Source organism: Cuculus canorus, chromosome 3 (assembly GCF_017976375.1).
Source record: "Cuculus canorus isolate bCucCan1 chromosome 3, bCucCan1.pri, whole genome shotgun sequence".
In the NCBI taxonomy this organism is placed as follows: domain Eukaryota; kingdom Metazoa; phylum Chordata; class Aves; order Cuculiformes; family Cuculidae; genus Cuculus; species Cuculus canorus.
Window position 1 is genome coordinate 66,548,874 of NC_071403.1, and position 18,531 is coordinate 66,567,404.

General features: G+C 61.6%; 2 protein-coding genes across 8 annotated transcripts; one reads left to right on the forward strand and one right to left on the reverse strand.

The window, feature by feature from the left end:
• Positions 1 to 330: 330 nt before the first annotated feature.
• LOC104068792 (uridine-cytidine kinase-like 1) lies at positions 331 to 13,641 on the reverse strand. Of its 2 annotated transcripts, none has more exons than XM_054061695.1 (14): positions 13,286 to 13,641; positions 12,654 to 12,760; positions 11,683 to 11,853; positions 11,205 to 11,276; positions 9,918 to 10,107; positions 9,729 to 9,815; positions 8,286 to 8,292; positions 8,115 to 8,213; positions 2,410 to 2,503; positions 2,239 to 2,301; positions 1,939 to 2,061; positions 1,754 to 1,861; positions 1,512 to 1,668; positions 331 to 1,351 (listed from the first exon to the last, which is right to left on the reverse strand). In XM_054061695.1, exons 1-14 carry the CDS (start codon positions 13,515 to 13,517, stop codon positions 1,278 to 1,280), a joined length of 1,584 nt encoding a protein of 527 aa, XP_053917670.1. In that variant the 5' UTR covers positions 13,518 to 13,641; the 3' UTR covers positions 331 to 1,277. The 2 variants fall into 2 exon arrangements, with proteins under 2 accessions (XP_053917670.1, XP_053917668.1); XM_054061693.1 differs by lacking the exon at positions 8,286 to 8,292 and adding an exon at positions 8,978 to 8,994 and having other exon boundaries at positions 332 to 1,351; positions 9,754 to 9,815.
• A 145-nt stretch (positions 13,642 to 13,786) lies between these two features.
• SLC30A3 (solute carrier family 30 member 3) lies at positions 13,787 to 18,519 on the forward strand. Of its 6 annotated transcripts, none has more exons than XM_054061696.1 (8): positions 13,787 to 14,405; positions 15,321 to 15,487; positions 15,899 to 16,045; positions 16,371 to 16,524; positions 16,883 to 17,066; positions 17,233 to 17,371; positions 17,484 to 17,618; positions 17,918 to 18,519. In XM_054061696.1, exons 1-8 carry the CDS (start codon positions 14,128 to 14,130, stop codon positions 18,061 to 18,063), a joined length of 1,350 nt encoding a protein of 449 aa, XP_053917671.1. In that variant the 5' UTR covers positions 13,787 to 14,127; the 3' UTR covers positions 18,064 to 18,519. The 6 variants fall into 6 exon arrangements, with proteins under 6 accessions (XP_053917671.1, XP_053917672.1, XP_053917673.1 ...); XM_054061697.1 differs by having other exon boundaries at positions 17,233 to 17,338; XM_054061698.1 differs by having other exon boundaries at positions 14,123 to 14,405; positions 15,882 to 16,045.
• Positions 18,520 to 18,531: the final 12 nt, after the last annotated feature.

The window sequence follows — 18,531 nt, forward strand, 5'->3', positions numbered from 1 at the left end:
CAGCTCCCCTGGGACACTAGGACAGTGGGAACCCAGTCACCCCCACATTACCCCCTGGCCCTGGTGACACTTTCCCTGTCCAGGCAGCAGCCCTTGCCCATGTCCCACCCCCCTTATCCCATATCCTATCCCCCACAGGGCCAGATGCAGCTCCCCTGGACTTGGCATCACCCCAATTTCCCCCCTTCACCCCCTGTCCCTAGTGACCCCCCCTAGCTGGGCAGTAGCCCTTGCCCGTATCCCATATCCCATATAACCCATATATCCCATATTCCGTTCCCTAGGGGTGGCAGCAGGACCGGACGCAGCTCCTGGGTCGCGCTGCTCCTTTATTGGGGTACAAAACAAAGGCAGCCGGGGCAGCGGGGAGGGGGCAGCGCTGGGGCACCAGGACACGGGGCGCCGGCCCCGCTCCGGAGCCGATCCTGCTCCCGCGCCGCCCTCTCCAAGCACCTGAGCAACACGGGGGACAGCGCCCCAGATCCCAGGAGCAGCTCTGGTCCCTGGGATGGCACCATGGGGCTGGGCACCACCGGGAGAGCGCTGGGATATCAAACCCTCCCAGCAGTTACCGGCACCGCCAGACAGCCTGGAGCATGGCTGGACAGCCCAGAGTGCCACCGGCCAGCCCGGAGTGCAGCCAGACAGCCTGGAATGCAGCTGGACAGCCTGGAATGCGGCCAGATAGTCCAAAGTGCAGCTGGACAGCCTGGAATATGGCCGGAGAGCCTGGAGTGGGGCTGGACAGCCTGGAGTGCAGTCAGAGAGCCTGGAGTGCAGTCGGACAGCCTGGAGTGTGGATGGACAGCCCAGAGCGAGGCCAGAGACAGAGATAATGGAGTGAAAATCATGGGGCCAAGGTGATTCCTTGAGGAGAGCCCCAATCCCTGATGGTTTTTCCAGTCTTGCAGGAGAGCCAGGACAGCTACTCCCAATAAATACAAATAAATACGGATTCCAGCAAGGTTCCAGTGAGGAAGCCAGCCCAGCGCCCAGACATGCCTGGAGGAGCTGCAGGGACCGGACCCCGTCCTCCTCCTCCTCACACACAGTGAGATCCCTGCTCCCTTCCAGGCTACTGGAGCCCCATTCCAGTATCCTGGCATTCCACCGGGGAAGGGAGCAGGGGGCAGCAAGGGGCTTGTCCATGTCTAAGAGAGCTGGGGGCTGGGGGCCGCGCTGTGGGTCAGGGAGCACAGGCTGGCAGTTCTGAGCTCCTCCTGGCTGTGAGGGTGGCCCGGTGGCCAGCCCGGCTGGTGGCCCCACGGCCAGCCAGTTCAGCAGTCTGTGCTGTCATTCTCACTCCAGGCAGAGGGAGCATCGGTGCCAAAGTATCGGTCCCCAAAGTTACCTGAGGGGCAAAGGAACCCAGTGAGGTGACAGCAGCACTGGCCCCATTGCTATCCCACCCCTCTCAGGACCCTCTGCGCAGCTGCAGGCACCGGATCGCGGTGCTGGGGCTGGATACCAGCCCGGGAAGCACAGCACAGCACAGCCTGCTCAGTGCTCACCAATGCCTGGGATGATGTGGAATTCCTCGTTGATCCGCTTGTCCACAGCGGTGGTGATGATGCGGACACGGGGAAAGGCGTAGGCGACGGAGTGCACGCCCATCTCAGCCATCAGCAGGGACAGAAGGAAGATCCTGTCCTCCTGCACATCGTGGTCCTGCAGGAGGTGGAGCCGTGGGAGTGCAGCCAGCGCAGGAAGAGCTGTGTTCCCTCGCCACAATCCCACCACCCCAGCCACTCACCAGCAGGACACGCACGGCCATCATGGCCGCGGCGCCGGTGGAGACGGTGCTGTCCATGAGGATGACATAGTCCTCACTGATCTCCTTGGGAAGGCGCAGGTAGTGGAGCTGAGGGGGGAAGGAAAGGCTGTCACCCATCCCATGGCACCGGGAGGCTCCATGCCAGAACAGCATCTACCACTCACCTCGGGCTCCCCAGTGTCATGGTTGGTCTGGATCAAGATCTTGCCCAGGCGGATGTCCTTGCACACGGCTGTGAGGGCCTGCTCCATGGTCTCACCAGCACGCAGGATGGACACACCGGTGATCTGGGCAAGGGAGGAGAAAAAACATTGCTGCTCCAGCGAGCTCCTGGGGCTCTGGCACCACGGGAGCTGGGTTCAAGCCCTGCCAAGCAGCACATCTGCACCAGGGTGGATCCCAGGAGCCACCATGTTCTACCAGCCCATGCCCATGGGAGGAAAGGGGCCAGGACAACATCTCACCCTCTGCCTGTGGAACCGCTTCCCCTCATACATCGTCCCCTGTGGCGTCTCCACTGTCACCGACTGCCAAAAGGAGGAGAAGGGGATGGAGGCAGAACCAGCATCTGTGTGGCACAGGGGCTCCAGAGGGGGAGCTGTGGCTGTGGCCACACACACAGAGCAGGCGCTTACCTTCAGGGGCAGGAAGGACAGGGCGTGCTCGATCAGCAGCCTCATCAGGCGCTTGGAGTAGAAGATGAACTCGTCCCTGGTCGTGTCCTTGTTCCTGTGGAGGGAGGACACGAGGTAAAACGGAAGCAGAGTCCCTGCTCCATCCTGCAGCAGAAGGCTGGTAGGAACGAGGAGCAGCCCATGGGAACTGGGAAGCTCTCGGGGAGGAGATGGGGCTTGTTGAAGACCTGGGGGTTTTGTCTAGAGAGGAGCACAGGGTCAAGAAATGCATCCAATTCCCCAGGAATCATAGAATGGTTTGGATTGGAAGGGACCTCAAAGCACATCCAGTTCCAACCCCCTGCTGTGGGTAACACCTCCCACTGGATCAGGTTGATCAAAGCACCATCCAACCTGGCCTTCAACACCCCCAGGGATGGGGCAGCCTCTCTGGGCAACGGGGGCCTGGGCCTGGGCCTCCCCACCCTCCCAGGAAAACATTTCTTCCCAAGATCTCATGTCAATCTTACGTCTTTCAGCTCCAAACTGTTCCCCTCATCCTATCCCTGCACTCCTTGATCAAGAGCCCCTCCCCAGCTTTCCTGGAGCCCCTTTCAGTACTGGAGGCTGCTCTAAGGTCTCCCAACAGCCTTCTCTTCTCCAGGCTGAACAACCCCAACTTTCTCAGCCTGTCCAACGGAGGCCACAGCCTGTGGCAGCTGGGATGCAGAGGAAAGATACCACGCAGCGCTGCTCAGCCCTCACTTGGGCATGGGACGGCTCTAACTCTGCATGGTGGACTGGATGGACCAGCAAAGCCAGTAATGCCAATGACACTGAGAGAGAAGCAAGCACAACCCCAGCAGCACCATGTGGATACACATCCGACTCGGACCAGTGGTGCCTGGGAAGTGAGCAGAGCACTGCTGGCTTTGGGTTCCAACTCCCACTGTGGCTGAGCCCCTGCAGGAAGGGCTCCGGGGCTGGGGATTCCAGACAGAACTGCTCACCATGTGGGAAGAGCCAGGAGTAAAACGGGGCCAGGAGCAGCCAAAGGTCAGGCAGCACCATTGGCATTTGGGGCAATAGAAACCAGGGAGCAGGTGGAAGTGTTTTGCACAGCCCTGTCAGGGGAGCACTTGACGGAAGACTAGCTCACCAGGATGGTGCACGGCACAGCCAGACAGCTGGCTCTGGGAGTGTGGGAGAGACCAGACTGCACTGAGGCCAGGAGCAGCTGGGATACCGGACACTGGAAATGGGAAACGTCTGACACCATCTTGGCTCCTCTCGGTTCTGCACCACACCAGAGAAGCTACTGGGAACCAGGCAGGTTGTGCAATACCTGGCATTATCACAGCACTAAAGGGCGTAGGGCGGCAAAAAATAAACTAAACAACCCCCAGAACAAAACCAGGGCAGGATGTGACCCGCAGGAACCTTCCCCGTGTCCCTCAGGAGGAACAAAGCCAATCACGTGCACACATGCACCAATCCCAGTGCCAGACAGAGGGGAAAGCGGCTGGCATCCCCTACTGGGAGCGCTTTGACCTCGAGCACACCACGCGTTGCCAACTCATTCTGCACACAACAAAACCACTGGATGAAACCCATGTTCCTGACAGCACACGGCTCATGCAGCCCAGCACCGCAGCGTACCACGCTCACTACCAGCATGCAGGGCCATCCTAGTCCCATGCTTCCCCGAGGGCTGTGTCCAGGAGCAGGACGGCTCCTCCAGAGAAGTACCCTGGGTAAGCAGCCACTCAGCAGGAAAAGGAGGAGATGCCAAAATTGACCAGTTCAAAGTATGATCATAAAGGATCCAAGGATGTCACCCTCTGCCCCTCGCCATCTGTGGCTGCTTTGGTAAAGGAACAAGCAGCCGGGTGTGATTTCGGTGTCATTTATCAGGGAGTGCAGGGATACAATGAGGGGAACGATGTGAAAGAGGGGAGATTGAGATGAGATCTTGGGAAGAAATGTTTTCCTACGAGGGAAGTGGTGGCTGCCCTATTCCTGGAGGTATTGAAGGGCAGGTGGGATGGGGCTTTGATCAACCTGATCCAGTGGGAGATGTCCAGTGGGAGATGTCCCTGCCCATGGCAGGGGGTGGAACTTGATGGGTTTTGGGGTCCCTTCCAACCCAAACCATTCCAGGATTCTATGATCTTTGAGGTCCCTGCCCACCCAAACCATTCCATGATTCTGGCTCAATGAGTGAACCACCAAGAGGTGGATTCACCCGATGGAGGGCAGATAAGAAAACACAGTTGAAATCCGTTCCCTCTCCTGTGCCTGAAGCAGCATGGGCTGCACACGGCCCGTGGTTTTCTAAGGAGCAGAGGAGCCTACAGACATCTGCCAGTTCCCAAATGAAAGAGGTGGAACTGGCACCTGCCCAGGAGAAGCAGAAGGATGCTGAATATTTTTACGCGGTATTTTGGGACAGCATCTGCCACTCCTCACATCGTGCCGTGATGACAGCCAACCCAGCCAACGTGCTCACAGGCGGATCAACAGGCGCAGATACCAGATCAACAACTCACAGCCAAGCCAAGCGCTCCACAGGGACCGGGCAACCTAGATAATGTGGTGCTAACCTGGGACAGCAGGGACTCCCAGGGAAGTGGGGAAGTTGGTTCTTGTCTGGGAGAAGCAGGAACCCTGTCTACCAGCCCTTTAGTGTGAGCTGCCAGCACAGGTGAGCTTCACCCACATGCATGCCCACGGCAGCATGGAAGCACCTCCCGGCACACGAGACTGGCAGCAGTTCTGCTCCACCTGTCACTGGCAAACTTGCTGAGGTTGCTCTCAGTCCCACTGCCCACAGCTCCAACAAAGATGTCATCGTGGGGAAGCCCGGCATGGACAGGTTTCACATCTGTGCCACCTTCTCTGGTGTTGGCAGCTTCCTGGCACACAGGGAACACAGGGATCACCTCGCCCTGACCCTTGCTGAGGTAGCCACACACTTCCCAAAGGCAGCTCGGGTGCAGGACACCGCATCCTGCTGGAACACGAAGTCCAGAGGCTCCAGTTGAGCAAACCTGCTAAGAGAGGAGGGTGGCCCACCCCACAGACAGGCTGTGCCATGCAGGAGGTCCCAGAGCCTTCCTGAAGTGTGGGTGACTACAGTGCAAGTGGTGGGAAGCAAACACTGCTCTTCTGCAGCAGAGAGGGCCTGAGATGTCCTTGGGGTGCAGAAAGGATCGCTCAGATGCGGCAGAGACCCAGCACACAGCATTGATGCTTCCACCAACTCAAGGGAACGAGACCCGATACCAGAGTTCCATGAGCTGGAAGATTCAGGCTCGGGGAGGAGTGGCTGGAAAGCTGCCCAGCAGAAAAGGTACTGGTCAATAGCGGCCAAATATGAGCCTGCAATGGTCCAGGTGGCCAAGCAGGCCAACAGCATCCTGGCTTGGATCAGTCACAGTGTGGCCAGCAGGAGCAGGGAAGGGATCGTCAACCTGCACTCAGTACTGGTGAGGCTGCACCTCGAATCCTGGCTTCAGTTCTGGGCCCCTCCTCACTTGAAGAAAGACCTGAGGGGCTGGAACATGTTGAAAGAAGGAGAACAGAGCTGGGGAAGTGGAGCCCAGGGATTCTGGAAGCAGCTGAGGGCTGTTTAGTCTGGAGGAGAGAAGGCTGAGGGGAGACCTCATTGCTCTCTGCAGCTCCCGGAAAGGAGGTGGGAGCCAGTCACGGGTCAGGCTTTGCTCCCCAGGAACAAGGGAGATAAGAAGAAATTGCCTGAAGTTGTGCCAGGGGAGGTTTAGATTGGATATTGGGAACAATTCCTTCACGGAAAGAGTGGGGAAGCCCTGGCAGAGGCTGCCCAGGGCAGTGTTAGAGTCCTCATCCCTGGAAGAGTTCAAACACTGCATGGTCGAGGCACTCGGAGACATGGTTTAATTATCACAGCAGAGTTGGGCTGGCAGTTGGATTGGATGAGCTGAGAGGGCTTTCCCAACCTCAATGATTCCATAGTTTTAAGCTGTGACCCCTCTTATTACACTGTGTGTTCCCAGCCCGACTGTGAATTAAATCACTCAGACAGGGCTGTTTCTACATTTCTGCCTCTCCATAACCAAAAATGACTCTGGAAACCGCCTCTCCCCGAGATGCCAAGCCAGAATTTGCTGTGACTGCACCCAGTGAGATGCTCACCCACTGCCACCACACAACCCTTCCAGGAGCGCCTTGGAGACAGAAGGCTGGCGCGCAGAGGAGTCCCCAGTGTTGAGCAACAGGGAATGGCGTTGGCAGCAGCCTGGCACGCCGAGATCAACAAGCTGGCTCCCAGGGAGCCACACTAGAAAATACTGAGTGGAACAGGGAGGCTGGGGAGAATCCTGGCTCGCTGCACCCTGGCGCCAGGTTTGGGTGCCAAGGCGCTCTGGAAGGCAGCACCAGTGGGAGGATTGGCACTGCGTGAGGGCTGCCACGGCAGAGAGGGGCTGGCGATACTGTGGGAGCCGGGACACAGACAAGGGATCAGATTTGCCAGGATACAGTAACTCCATGCACTGAGGGGCAGGAAGCTTGGCAAAGGTGATCCATCCCCTCCCAGTCCTCTGGCAGGGAACAGCGCCTCTGAAGCAGAGAGGAGCCCAGAGGGTCCTGCAAGGGGACCATGAGCAATTATACACCGCACTGAAGTCACGTGGAAGCGGGCCAGCGCTGCCAATGTCACCTACGAGCGACAGAAATAGGAGCCACCCTGCTGTGTGGAACGACGGGGCTTCCCACCACGAGAGCTGCTCAGCTCTGAGATCCCAGTAACAGCGCTGTCACTCCTTTCTTCCCCGAGTGCCACAGGACTGCGGGGGAGGCTGGCGGCCAAGGCAACGCCCCTCATAAATGTGGTGTTTTCCATTTACCATCTGGAAGAGGCAAAGTCCAACTCTCTGCAGCCCTGCCATTCACGCTGATGGTTCCCAATGCTCAGCACCGCTACAGGAACCCCGGATGAGAGGCACTGCCGGACTCTGACCCTCCCCAGGCAGCTGAACAAACTCCGAAGTCTAAGCTGATTACACTTATCCAATGCCTGTGGCATTAAGGCAGGGCAGAGATGGCCATTCCCAGAGAGGCAAAGGGACACAACCTTCAAGGAGGAAGATGGGAAGAGCAGCTACAGATGAGTATTTAGTGTCTGTCATGCAGAGCCTCTGGAGAATCATGGAATGATTTGGGTGGGAAGGGATCTCAAAGCCCATCCAGTTCCACCCCCCTGCATGGGCAGGAACACCTCCCACTGGATCAAGTTCCTATTGCAACCTCAAGTACTGTAGGCACAACCTGAAGTTGTGCTGGGAGGATTTAGATTGGATATTGGGAACAACTCCTACATAGAAAGGGCTGTCAAGCGTTGGCAGAGGCTGCCCAGGGCAGTGGTGGGGTCTCCATCCCTGGAGGGGTTTAAATCCATGTGGATGTGGTGCTCACAGACAGGGTTTAGTCAGCAGTTCTGCCCCATCCCTGGACGTGTTCAAGGTCAGGCTGGATGAGGCTTTGAGCAACCTGATCCAGCAGGATTGCTGGATGCCAGGGGATTGGAACTGGATGGAACTTCCAACCCAAACCATTCTATGATTCTGCTCCGAGGAAACACCTCCAGCCGGAGCCCCACAGGCAGCAGGAGGAAAACTCCCAACAGGTTTAGTCATGTGATTGCACAGAAAGGAGGGCGAAGGGAATGCCAGAGAGGCTGGACCTACCGGATGATGGTGTGCATGCCTCGCACCTGTGGTGTGTTCTCCAGGACACTCAGCGTCTTTGGCAGTGGCTGCCCCTGGTGGGCAGAGGCCAGGGCAGCCCTGGAATACAGAACGAGTGATCAGAGCCAGCACAGGCACAGAGACACCACACCAGCCCCCCTGGACTGGAACATGGCCCCTGGCCAAAGGAACGCTCCCTCCTGAGATCCCACCACATGGGCTGGGCACCTCCTGTTCCCTTGGGAAACCCCACATTGGTACGGGCATAAGATCCCAAAGAAGCACCATCCTATAAAACCAGCACAAACCTCCCTACCACAAACCCAGCTCCTGGCAGCCTCGGCACACGAAAGCCTCGGCTAGCGGCTGCGGAGTGGGAGCAGCAGCTTGGCACAGGGAACGCCTGGCTGTGTCCCCTGGGATCAGACTGGAGCTGTGAGGATGATCCCACTGCTGCTGACACTGCGTCCCAGGGGACAGGGACTGCACAGGGCACTGCTGCCACAGAAGGGAGCCGCCTCAACATCCAGGGCAGGAACTGTGCCCCAGAAAGGGACAGGAGCAGCGCAGGGAGCCACCTGCACCGATCCAGCACGGGTGCTGTGGGATGGGTTATCCCAGAGCCTGTGGTTGCAGCAGGGCAACCCCAAAGCAGCTGCCTGCCTGGCAGCTGCCCTGGCAGCACAGAAGAGCAGCTCTGCTCCGGCACCTCAGCCCGGCTCTGGGATAGAGGAGCGGGTGCTGGCAGGACTGGGAACAGAATAGAGCAGGTGCTGGGAGGACTGGGAACTGAGTGGGTGTTGGCAGCCCCTCATCCTCAGCCCAGGAGCCAGCCCCTCAGGGCTGGCAGGGTCCCCGCGTACCTGACTGTGATCTCGCGCTAGGTGTGGAGTGGAGCCATCCAGCATGGAAAGAAAGGACACTTGGTTACTGCACAGGGCAGGGATGGTGCCCTGAGGGTGGGGACAGGCTCCCCAGAGCAGCCCTGGACGCCCCTGAGCAGCTCCAGCCCCACCAAGGGCAGCCCTGAATCCCCAAGAGTGACCCCAGACCTCCCCAGAAAGTGGCCCTGGACTGCCGAGAGCAGTTCCAGTCCCTGTGAGAGTGGTCCCAGACCTCCCAGAGCAGCTCCAGACACCCCAAGAGCAGCCCTAGACCCCTCAAGAACGACTCCAGCCCAGCTCCCATCCCTTCTCCTGCAGCTGAACCCAAGGCAGAACCACGACTGGACACAGACAGATCAAAGGGGATAATCAAGATCCCGAAGTCCTGCAGAGACCGAGGGGGACAGCAGGCAAGGGCAGGGGGACAGCTGAGATCCTGGAGCACTGTGGGGACCGAGGGGGACAGGAGGCAAGGGGGGCACAGCCAAGAGCCTGGAGCGCTGTGTGGATTGAAGGGACAGCAGGCGAGCGAGGCCAGGCTAGACCACATGTGCCTGGCATCCCTGTGTCCGGACTCATCCCCATTTCCCCACTGCATCCCAAAATCTGCACCAAGAGCCTTTATAAGAGGAGAGGAAATACCGAGAGCCTCTGGATGCTCCAGGAGCACTGGGCAGTGAACAGCACCATCCTCCTCTCTGGGCACAGAGCCCTCCTACTCCTCACCCACAGCCCTGGATCATCCCACTCCTCACCTTCTCCAGCTGGCTGTGCACGTGCTGCACGATGAGATCCAGGGCCACAAAGTTTTCCCCACCTGATGGGAGAGCGAAGGAGCCAGGTCAGACCCATTCCCCAACCCCATCCCAGGACCTGCACTCCCAACGCTCCGGTCGGCTCCAGCGCTGTGCAGACTCACCACGGGGCACCACAATGTCAGCCACCTGCACGGTGGGCTCGATGTACTGCTCAAAGGCTGGCTTCACAAACTTGTGGTACTGTTTGATGACACCCACGATGTCGCGCCCACGCTCCATGATGTCACGCTGCAGCCGCCGCACCAGCCGGATGTCAGAGTCCGTGTCCACAAACACCTTCATGTCCAGGAGCTGGAAAACTGGGAGGGGTGAGCACCCGCCACGCAGCCCCTGCCTATGCCCCACTGCCCGTGGCATGGCCAGGTCCAACTACTCTGCAGGTGACACTAAGCAGGGTGGGAGAGTGGATCCACTTGAGGGTAAGGAGACTCTACAGAGGGATCTGGGCATGGATTCATGGGCTGGAGGGCAGGAAGAGTCCACAGAGGCATCAGGACAGGCTGAATTCGTGGGCTGAGGCTGAACACGAGCCAAAAGCATCCTGGCTTAGATCAGCATGGGGTGGCCAGCAGGAGCAGGGAAGGGATTGTTCCCCTGCACTTGGCACTGGTGAGGCCACAGCTCGTATCCTGGGCTCAGTTCTGGGCCCCTCACTCCAAGACAGACCTTGAGAGGCTGGGGCATGTTTGGAGCAGGAGAATAGAGCTGGGGAATGGTCTGGAGCCCAGGGGTTCTGGGGCTGTTTAATCAGGGGAAGAGGAGGCTGAGGGGAGACCTCATCGCTCTCTGCAGCTCCTGGAAAGGAGGCTGGAGCCAGGCAGGAGTAGGGCTCTGCTCCCAAGGAACAAGGGAGGGGATGAGAGAAAATGGCCTGAAGTTGTGCCAGGGGAGGCTTAGATTGGATACTGGGAACAATTCCTTCACTGATAATTCCTTCACTGACAGAGTGGTGAAACCCTGGCAGAGGCTGCCCAGGGCAGTGGTGGAGTCCCCATACCTGGAAGGTTCAAAAGCCAGGTGGACAATGTGTTCAGGGAAAGTTTAGCAGTGAACAGGTACCGTTGGACTCTATGATCTCAAAGTCTTTTCTAACCAAACAATTCCATAATTCTAAGACCCTGCTATTATGGCGCCCGGTGCTGTCTCCCCTAGACCCTCCAACTCAGAGACGCTTTGCCAGCACCTCTCCTTCCACAACCCCTGGCCCCAGCGCCACCATGACAGGCTGGGCACACCCCGCCTGCCCCACGCACCCAGCACCGCTCCCCTGACAGCCCCCACCCCCAGCTGCACAGAGAACCGAGACAGGACAAGGCGCATCCCACCCACCACATGCACCCAGCACCTCCCACACTGTACACCGTGATGGCCGCAAGCGGCAGCGCTACCTTCAGCAGCTCCTTGTTGGCGAATGCCAGGATGCCCTCGAACACAATGACATTGGCACCGTACACCGTTTTCTGCAGGCAGATAACAGCTGTTCCCATCCCACATGCCACACACACTGGTGTGGCAACACCTCAGCAGAACCCCCGTGTCCTGCACCCTCACCCCTTCTCACCCCGGCACACAGTATCCAACTCCAGCACGGACCCAGGGCCCAGGCCTGGCTCTGGAATCCCCAACCCCTTCTCAATGCCTCCCCCAGCCCTGTCCTCCCTGTGTTCTCCATGCTCCACACTGCCACCTCTCCTGGAACTCCGACACAGGTCCACATCCATACAGACATTTCTGTGCTTTCCCCATCCCTGTGCCCCTAGCCCCACCCAAAAGAACCTCCTGCACCCCATGACCCCAGCCCCTCCCTGTCCCCCTCATCTCCAGGGCTCTCCCCACAGCTCCCAGCCCTCCATGCGCAGTACGCACCCACTCTCGGCGCCGGCTGTGCGTAGTGAAGTCGTACACGGGCACCTTCACGCTCTTGCCCTTCTTCAGCTTGCGCAGCACGCTCACCAGCAGCTCAAAGTCGAAGGCATCAGGGTGGTCGAAGTTGTAGTCGCTGCGGGCTGCCAGCGCCTGCTGCCCCTCATCCAGCACCTGCGGGCACCACTGCTGCTCAGCACCGTACCGGCCGGCTCCCCAGCAACCCTCAGTGCCAGCTCCCCAGGCACTGCCCCCGCTCAGCGCTGCACTGGCTGCTCAGCACCGGCAACGCTCAGCACCACATCAGCCCCTCTAGCACTGCCCAGCAGCGCACTGGCTGCCCAGCAGCAGCACTGCTCAGCACTGCACTGGACCTTCCGGCACTGCTCAGCACCGCGCTGGGTCTACTGGCAATGCTCAGTGCTGCAGCAGACATCCAGCACCATCACCACGCAGCACCACCCTGGCTCCAACGGTGCTGCTCAGCACCGTGCTTGCCCACTTACCACCACTACTGCTCAGTGCCACACCTTCTCCTCCGACACCAGCACTGCCCAGCACCTCACCGCTTCCCTGTATCCACTGGCACCACCATCACTCGGCACCACATGGCTCCTCCAGCTCCCTTGCACAGTAACTACTCAGCACCGCACCAGACTCACCAGCACCGCTCAGTGCTTCGCCAGCTGCCCCAGGATCAGCACCACCACTGCTCAGCTGCCCCAGATCCACAGGCACCGCCACGCCAGTCGCCCCAGACCCACTGTCACTGCTTGGTGCCGCGCCAGCTCCACCGGCACCAGCACTGCTCAGCACCATGCCAGCCACACCAGCACTGACACCACTCAGCATCACTTTGGCTATCCCGGCACCGCTCCAGCTCCCCTGAGCTCCCAGCATTGCACAGCGCTGCGGTCGCTCTAGCGGTATCAGCGCTGCTCAGCTCCACTGGGCCCCCAGCCCGCCGCCTTCACCTTGTAAAAGGAATCCATGGAGAGCAGCACGACCCAGGGCACGTCCAGTGCTTCGATGATCCGCCTCGCCACTGTTGTCTTCCCTGAGGCGCTGCCACCGCACAGGCCTGCGGCAAACAGGTGCTGGCCACGGCTCTACCGCTTCTCCAGCCCCAGCTCCATCCCAGTCCCAGTTCTGGCTCTGGAACCATCGCTTACCCAGCCACAGCTCAGTGCCCAGCTCCATTGTTTCCCTAACTCCTGCTCCATCCTTTCCCTGGCTCCAAACCCAGGCCCATCCCTTTCCCAGCTCCAATCCTGGTCCCATCCCCGCCCCATGCATTCTCTAGCTCTGATCTTGGCCCCCATTCCTTCTCTGGCTGATTCCTGTCCCATCCCATCGCCACCCCTTCACCAGCTGGGCTCCCACTGCCAGCTCCCATCCCTTCCCCAGCTCCCACTTCCCATCACTGCTCCTTCCCCAGCTCCCATTCCCATCCCAGCTCAACCCATCCCCATCCCTTCCCCATCCCCATCCCTTCCCCAGCTCCCATCCCTTCCCCATCCCAGCTCCCATCCCTTCCCCATCCCAGCTCCCATCCCTTCCCCATCCCAGCTCCCATCCCTTCCCCATCCCGTATCCCCCAGCTGACCGATAACGAAGGCCTCGTCCACGGGCGCTCCGGTCTCGCTGTACCACGGCGGGCGCCCGGCGGTGTAGATGGTGCGGGTGCTGGTGCGCAGCAGCGGCGGCTCGGGCTTGCACTGGCTGCCGGTGCGGCGCCGCGGGGACGGGGCGAGCGGCAGCCGGGACAGCAGCGGCGACAGCGGCACCGGCCCCGCGCCCGCCGTGCCCCAACGCTGCTCCGCGCCCGCCGCCGCCATCGCCGCACTGGGCGGCGCGGGGACCGCCGGGAGGGAACCAGGAGAGAATCGGTAGGCAGCACGGCCGCCGCGGCGGGAGCGCGGGACGCCGGGAGAGAAGCGGGGGCTGCCGGGACGGGGAAGGCCCCGCCCCCTCTACACACCACGCCCTTCCGATCAGACCACGCCCTCTTTTTCACCAGGTCACCCCCCTCTTCATCCTTCAGACAGTCGGCAGGTCCCGTGAAGCCACGCCCCTTCCACAAGACCATGGTCAACCAGAACACGCCTTTCCCTACGACCACGCCCATCTCACGTTTGGCCACGCCTCCAGTATTGTCTCCCTTACGTAGACACGCCCCTTCCATACAGACCACGCCCCTATCCGAATAAGCCACGCCCCCTCGCTCAACGACTACGCCCCCTTCCGCGTGTCCTCGCCTTCTGTTCGGCTAGACCTCTCCCCTTCTCACGTGACCATGCTTCCTTCAAATGGGGCGGAGGGGGACGGAGGAGGGCGGGGATTAGCAAGGGGGCGGGGCCAGGGGTCTGCCGTGGAGTGGGGGCTTGGCAAGTGGGCGGGGCTTGGTGAGGGACTGACGGGCGGGGCTTATGCAGGGGGCGTGGTCTGATGGGTCTAATTGAAACAAGCGTGGGTTACCCAGGGGGCGGTGTCCGGGGCGGGGAGTCAGTCCCGGTGCCGGTGAGCGCTGGGTGCCGCTGCCCGCTGCCGCTCGCCCCGCGATGGAGTCCCCGACCGGCACCGAGAGCGCCCGCCTCGTCAGCCCGCGGGGCGGCCCCGCCGGCGGCAGCCTGCGCCTCGACAGGTACAGCCGGCACCGCATCCCGGCTCCTCCGGCATCGGCACCTCCATCACCAGCACCCCCAGCACCGGCACCTGTGTCATCGGTACTCTCATCACCGGCACCCTCATACCCCGGCACCCTCTCATCATCCCTGGCACTCAGCGCCCCGGCACTCCTGGCACTTCCATCACCAACATCTCCATCACTCCCGGCACCAAAATCTCCATCACCAGCACTCCGCTACCCCGGGCGCCTCCACCACCCCCGGCACCCCATCAACCCGGCACCCTGCATCCCCACAACTCCCGGCATCGTCATCTCCATCGCTGATCCCCCACCGCCCCGACACCCTCAGCACCTCCGTTACCGACCCTTCCATCACTCCCACCCCGGCATCGCCCCCCCGGCTCCTCCATCACCCCTGACACCCCCCCAGCACCAGCACCTCCATCATTGGTACCTCTGTCAGCTCCACACCAGCACCTCTGGCGCTTCCATAGCTCCGGCACCCTCAGCACATCCCTCACCGGTACCCAGCGCCCCAGCTCCTCCAGGACTTCCAGCACCCCGGCACCGCCATTCCCTGTTCTTCCATCACCCCTGGCACCTCTGTAGCCCTCGGCACGTCCAGCATCCCCATCACCCCCCCCCCCCCCCCCCCCCAGCGCCCACCACTGCCGCCGCTGGTCCCCCCACCTGCAACCCTGGAACCTGCACCCACACCGGCACCCCCGGCTCTCCCTCCCCCCGACACCCCCCTCTCCCTCGATATCTCCATCCCCCCAAGCTCACCTGCAGCCCAACACCCGCATCCCCCGCACCCTCCGGCACCCCCACACCCCGGCAGCGCCCCCGGGACTCTCCGATCACCGTAACACCCATCACTGCCCAACTCCCACCGGCACTGCCGCTCCTCCCGCCCCAGGGATGCAGGCAGGGATGCGGGGGCAGGGATGCGGGCAGCGGTGAGGGCAGGAGCACCGGTACCGGTACAGCCGTCGGTGACCCCCGCCCCCAGTCTGTTTGTAGGTCCCCGCGATGCCCTGGTCCCGCCGTCCCCTCCGGGTCCTCGGTGCCACTGCAGCCCCCTCGCCCCCAGCCCCGGCCCGGGGGGGCTGCGGGCCCACCGGCAGCTGAGCATCGCCTGCGCCGTCTGCTGCACCTTCATGGTCGGGGAGGTGATCGGTAACGGGGGACGGGGATGGGGGGGTGATTTGGGACAGAAGACTGAGGGCGATGGGGATGGGAATGGGGGGCTGTGAGGGGTGATGCAGAACGTGGTTCAGGAAAAGGGGTTATTGGGAATGGGGAGATGGGAATCGGAGTGAGGGCATAGGGTGTAACAGCGAGCATGGGGTGATTGGTAATGGGGGGTTGGGAATGATAATAGGGGGCTGAGGAGGCGATGAGGGGCTGAGCAGTGATGGGTAATGGGGGAGTGAGGGGTAATGGGGTCTCTATAAGTAATGGGTTGCTGGGGCTGGTGATGGATAACGGGGGTAGGAAGGGGGTGGGTAACAGGGAAAAGTGATGGGTGACAGGGGGCTGGTATTGGGGGGCTGCGGGGGATGCGGTGCAGCCGCCCTGCGCCCGCAGGCGGGTACCTGGCACACAGCCTGGCCATCATGACGGATGCGGCTCATCTGCTGACCGACGTGGGAAGCATGGCTGTCAGCCTCTTCTCCCTCCGCGTCTCTACCCACGCGCCCACCAAGACCATGAGCTTCGGCTGGCACCGCTCTGGTGAGCTGAGGGGCACAGACACAAGGGGACCCATAGCAGCCTGCCAGCAGGATCCTCAACTGGATGCAGTTGCCAGGACAAGTGGTGGCTGTCCCATCCCTGGAGGTGTTTGAGGCCAGGTTGGATGGGGCTTGGAGCAACCTGATCCAGTGGGAGGTGTCCCTGCCCATGGCAGGGGAAGGAACTGGCTTTGAGGTCCTTTCCAGCCCAAACCATTCCATGATTCAATGGTCTTTGAGGTCCCTTCCCACCCAAACCATTCCATGATGCAGTGTGGGGCAGCCCCATGGCCAGAGCCTCCTCCACTGATGGCTCCATCCCACAGAGACGCTGGGAGCGCTGGCCTCCGTCCTCTCCATCTGGGTGGTCACCGGGGCCCTCGTTTACCTGGCAGCCGCCCGCATCATCAGCAATGACTACGAGATCGAGGCGCGTGCCATGCTGGCTACCTCGGCCGGCGCCGTCGGCGTCAACCTGGTGTACGGCCCTGCCCCACACCTGCCCTGCCCTACACACACCCTGACCCCATATGTGCCCTAGAGATCCCTGTCCCCATGTGTGCCCTGCCCCCACACCAGCCCAGCCCCATGTGATCCCTGCCCCACAGATGTCCTGGCCCCACGCACCCCTGACCTGACACGATCCCTGCCCAGTGTGATCCCTACCCCACAAGTGCCCTGGCCCCACAGGTGCCCTGCCCAGAGCAATCCCTGGTCCCACTTGAGCTTGGCCCCACATCAGCCCTGGCCCCATGCGATCCCTGCCCCACATGCCCTGGCCCCACTTGTTCCCTGGCCCCATGCGATCCCTGCCCCACATGCTCCCTGCTCTCCCCAGCATGGCACACATCCTGCACCAGACCCCCACGGGCTGTGGTGTTGGGGGCCCCCGCAGCAGGGACTGCAGGCTCCCCCCTGCCCAGCCCGGCAGCGCCAGCGTCCGCGCCGCCTTCGTCCATGTCGTGGGTGACCTCCTGCAGAGCCTGGGCGTCCTCACTGCTGCCGCCATCATCTATGCCAAGGTGCCCGTGTGGGCTCCTGCAGCCCCACACTGCATGCCGTGGGGCACTGGGGCACTGGCACCCCACACCGGCTACCATGGGGCACTGGTACCCCACATCGAGTGCTGTGGGGCACTGGCTCCCCATGCTGGGTGCCCCCAGCCCCAGCAATCCCCGCTCCCCACAGCCCCAGTACAAGATCGCAGACCCCATCAGCACACTCTTCTTCTCCGTCTTCGTCCTCGGCTCCACCATCACCATCCTCAGGGACGTCCTCAGGGTCCTCATGGAAGGTGGGCAGCAGGGAGGCACAAAGGCTGTAGGAGGTACAGGGGCACAAGGGATGCAGAGGGTGGGGGGTGAAGCAGGGTTGTAGGGGGTGCAGGGTGGCTGTGGGGCGCAGGGGTGGGGATCCCCATGTGACAGGCACTGTGGCAGGGGCACCGCGGGGCCTCGAGTTTGACACAGTGAAGGCGACGCTGCTGGGAGTGAGCGGAGTACAGAGCACCCATGATCTGCACCTCTGGGCACTGACGCTGGGCCAGCCCGCCCTGTCGGCACATGTGGCCATCGGTGAGTACTGCTGTGAGCATGGGGAGCACCCAGTGAGTGCTCAGTGCGTGTCTGGTGCTGCGGGCGAGTGCCCAGTTAGTGCTCAGTGCATGCCTGGTGCTGTCAGCGAATGCCCGGTGTGTGCCTGGTGTTGCCAATGCATGCCCGGTACTGTCAGCGAGGGTTGGGTGACTGCCCGGTGCTGTCGGTGAGTGCCCGGTGCCAGGCTCACCAGCTGGCACAGCCGCCAGCCCCTAAGCCGGAGGTCGTGCCGCAGTGCCAGCACCCCAAGGCTGAGTCGCACCACTCCTGCTCCCCAGATGCCGGCGCAGACCCCGAGTTGGTGCTGCGCGACGCCACGGCGCAGTTGCGGGCCCGGTTTGGGGTCACCTGCTGCACGCTGCAGGTGGAGCGGTACCAGGAGGAGATGGGGGGCTGCCCGCACTGCCGTGACCCCTGTGCCTGAGCCCACTCTATGGCCGGGCTCCCCAATCCCGCTGGCAAGAGGGAGCGGTGCCCATGCAGGGGCTCCAAAGAGGGGGGGTCCAGCACCAAAGAGGGGAGTTCAGGCCCGGGGGGGGGGGGTCTTGTGCCCCCTCAGCCCCAGGGGCCGCCTCACTGCCCCGCGTGTCACTGCCGTCCGAGCTGCTGCTGCTGCTGCTGCACCCGCTGGCACGCAGGGAGAGCCCAGAGCGCAGCTCCCAGCACCAGATCCCCTGGCCTGGCTCCCTGCTCCAGCCACTGTGTGCCCGTGTCTGTTGTGCCCATGGAGCATCTGTCTGTCTGTCTTGAGTGTCTCCCTGTCCAAGTGGCCGTTTGTCCATCCGAGTGGCCGTCTGTCTGTCTCTGTGTGCAAGGAAGCTGGTGAGCCCCCAATAAACACATTTGAGAGCAGCAGTGCAGGCACCAAAGAGGGGATTGAGGAGGGGGTGAC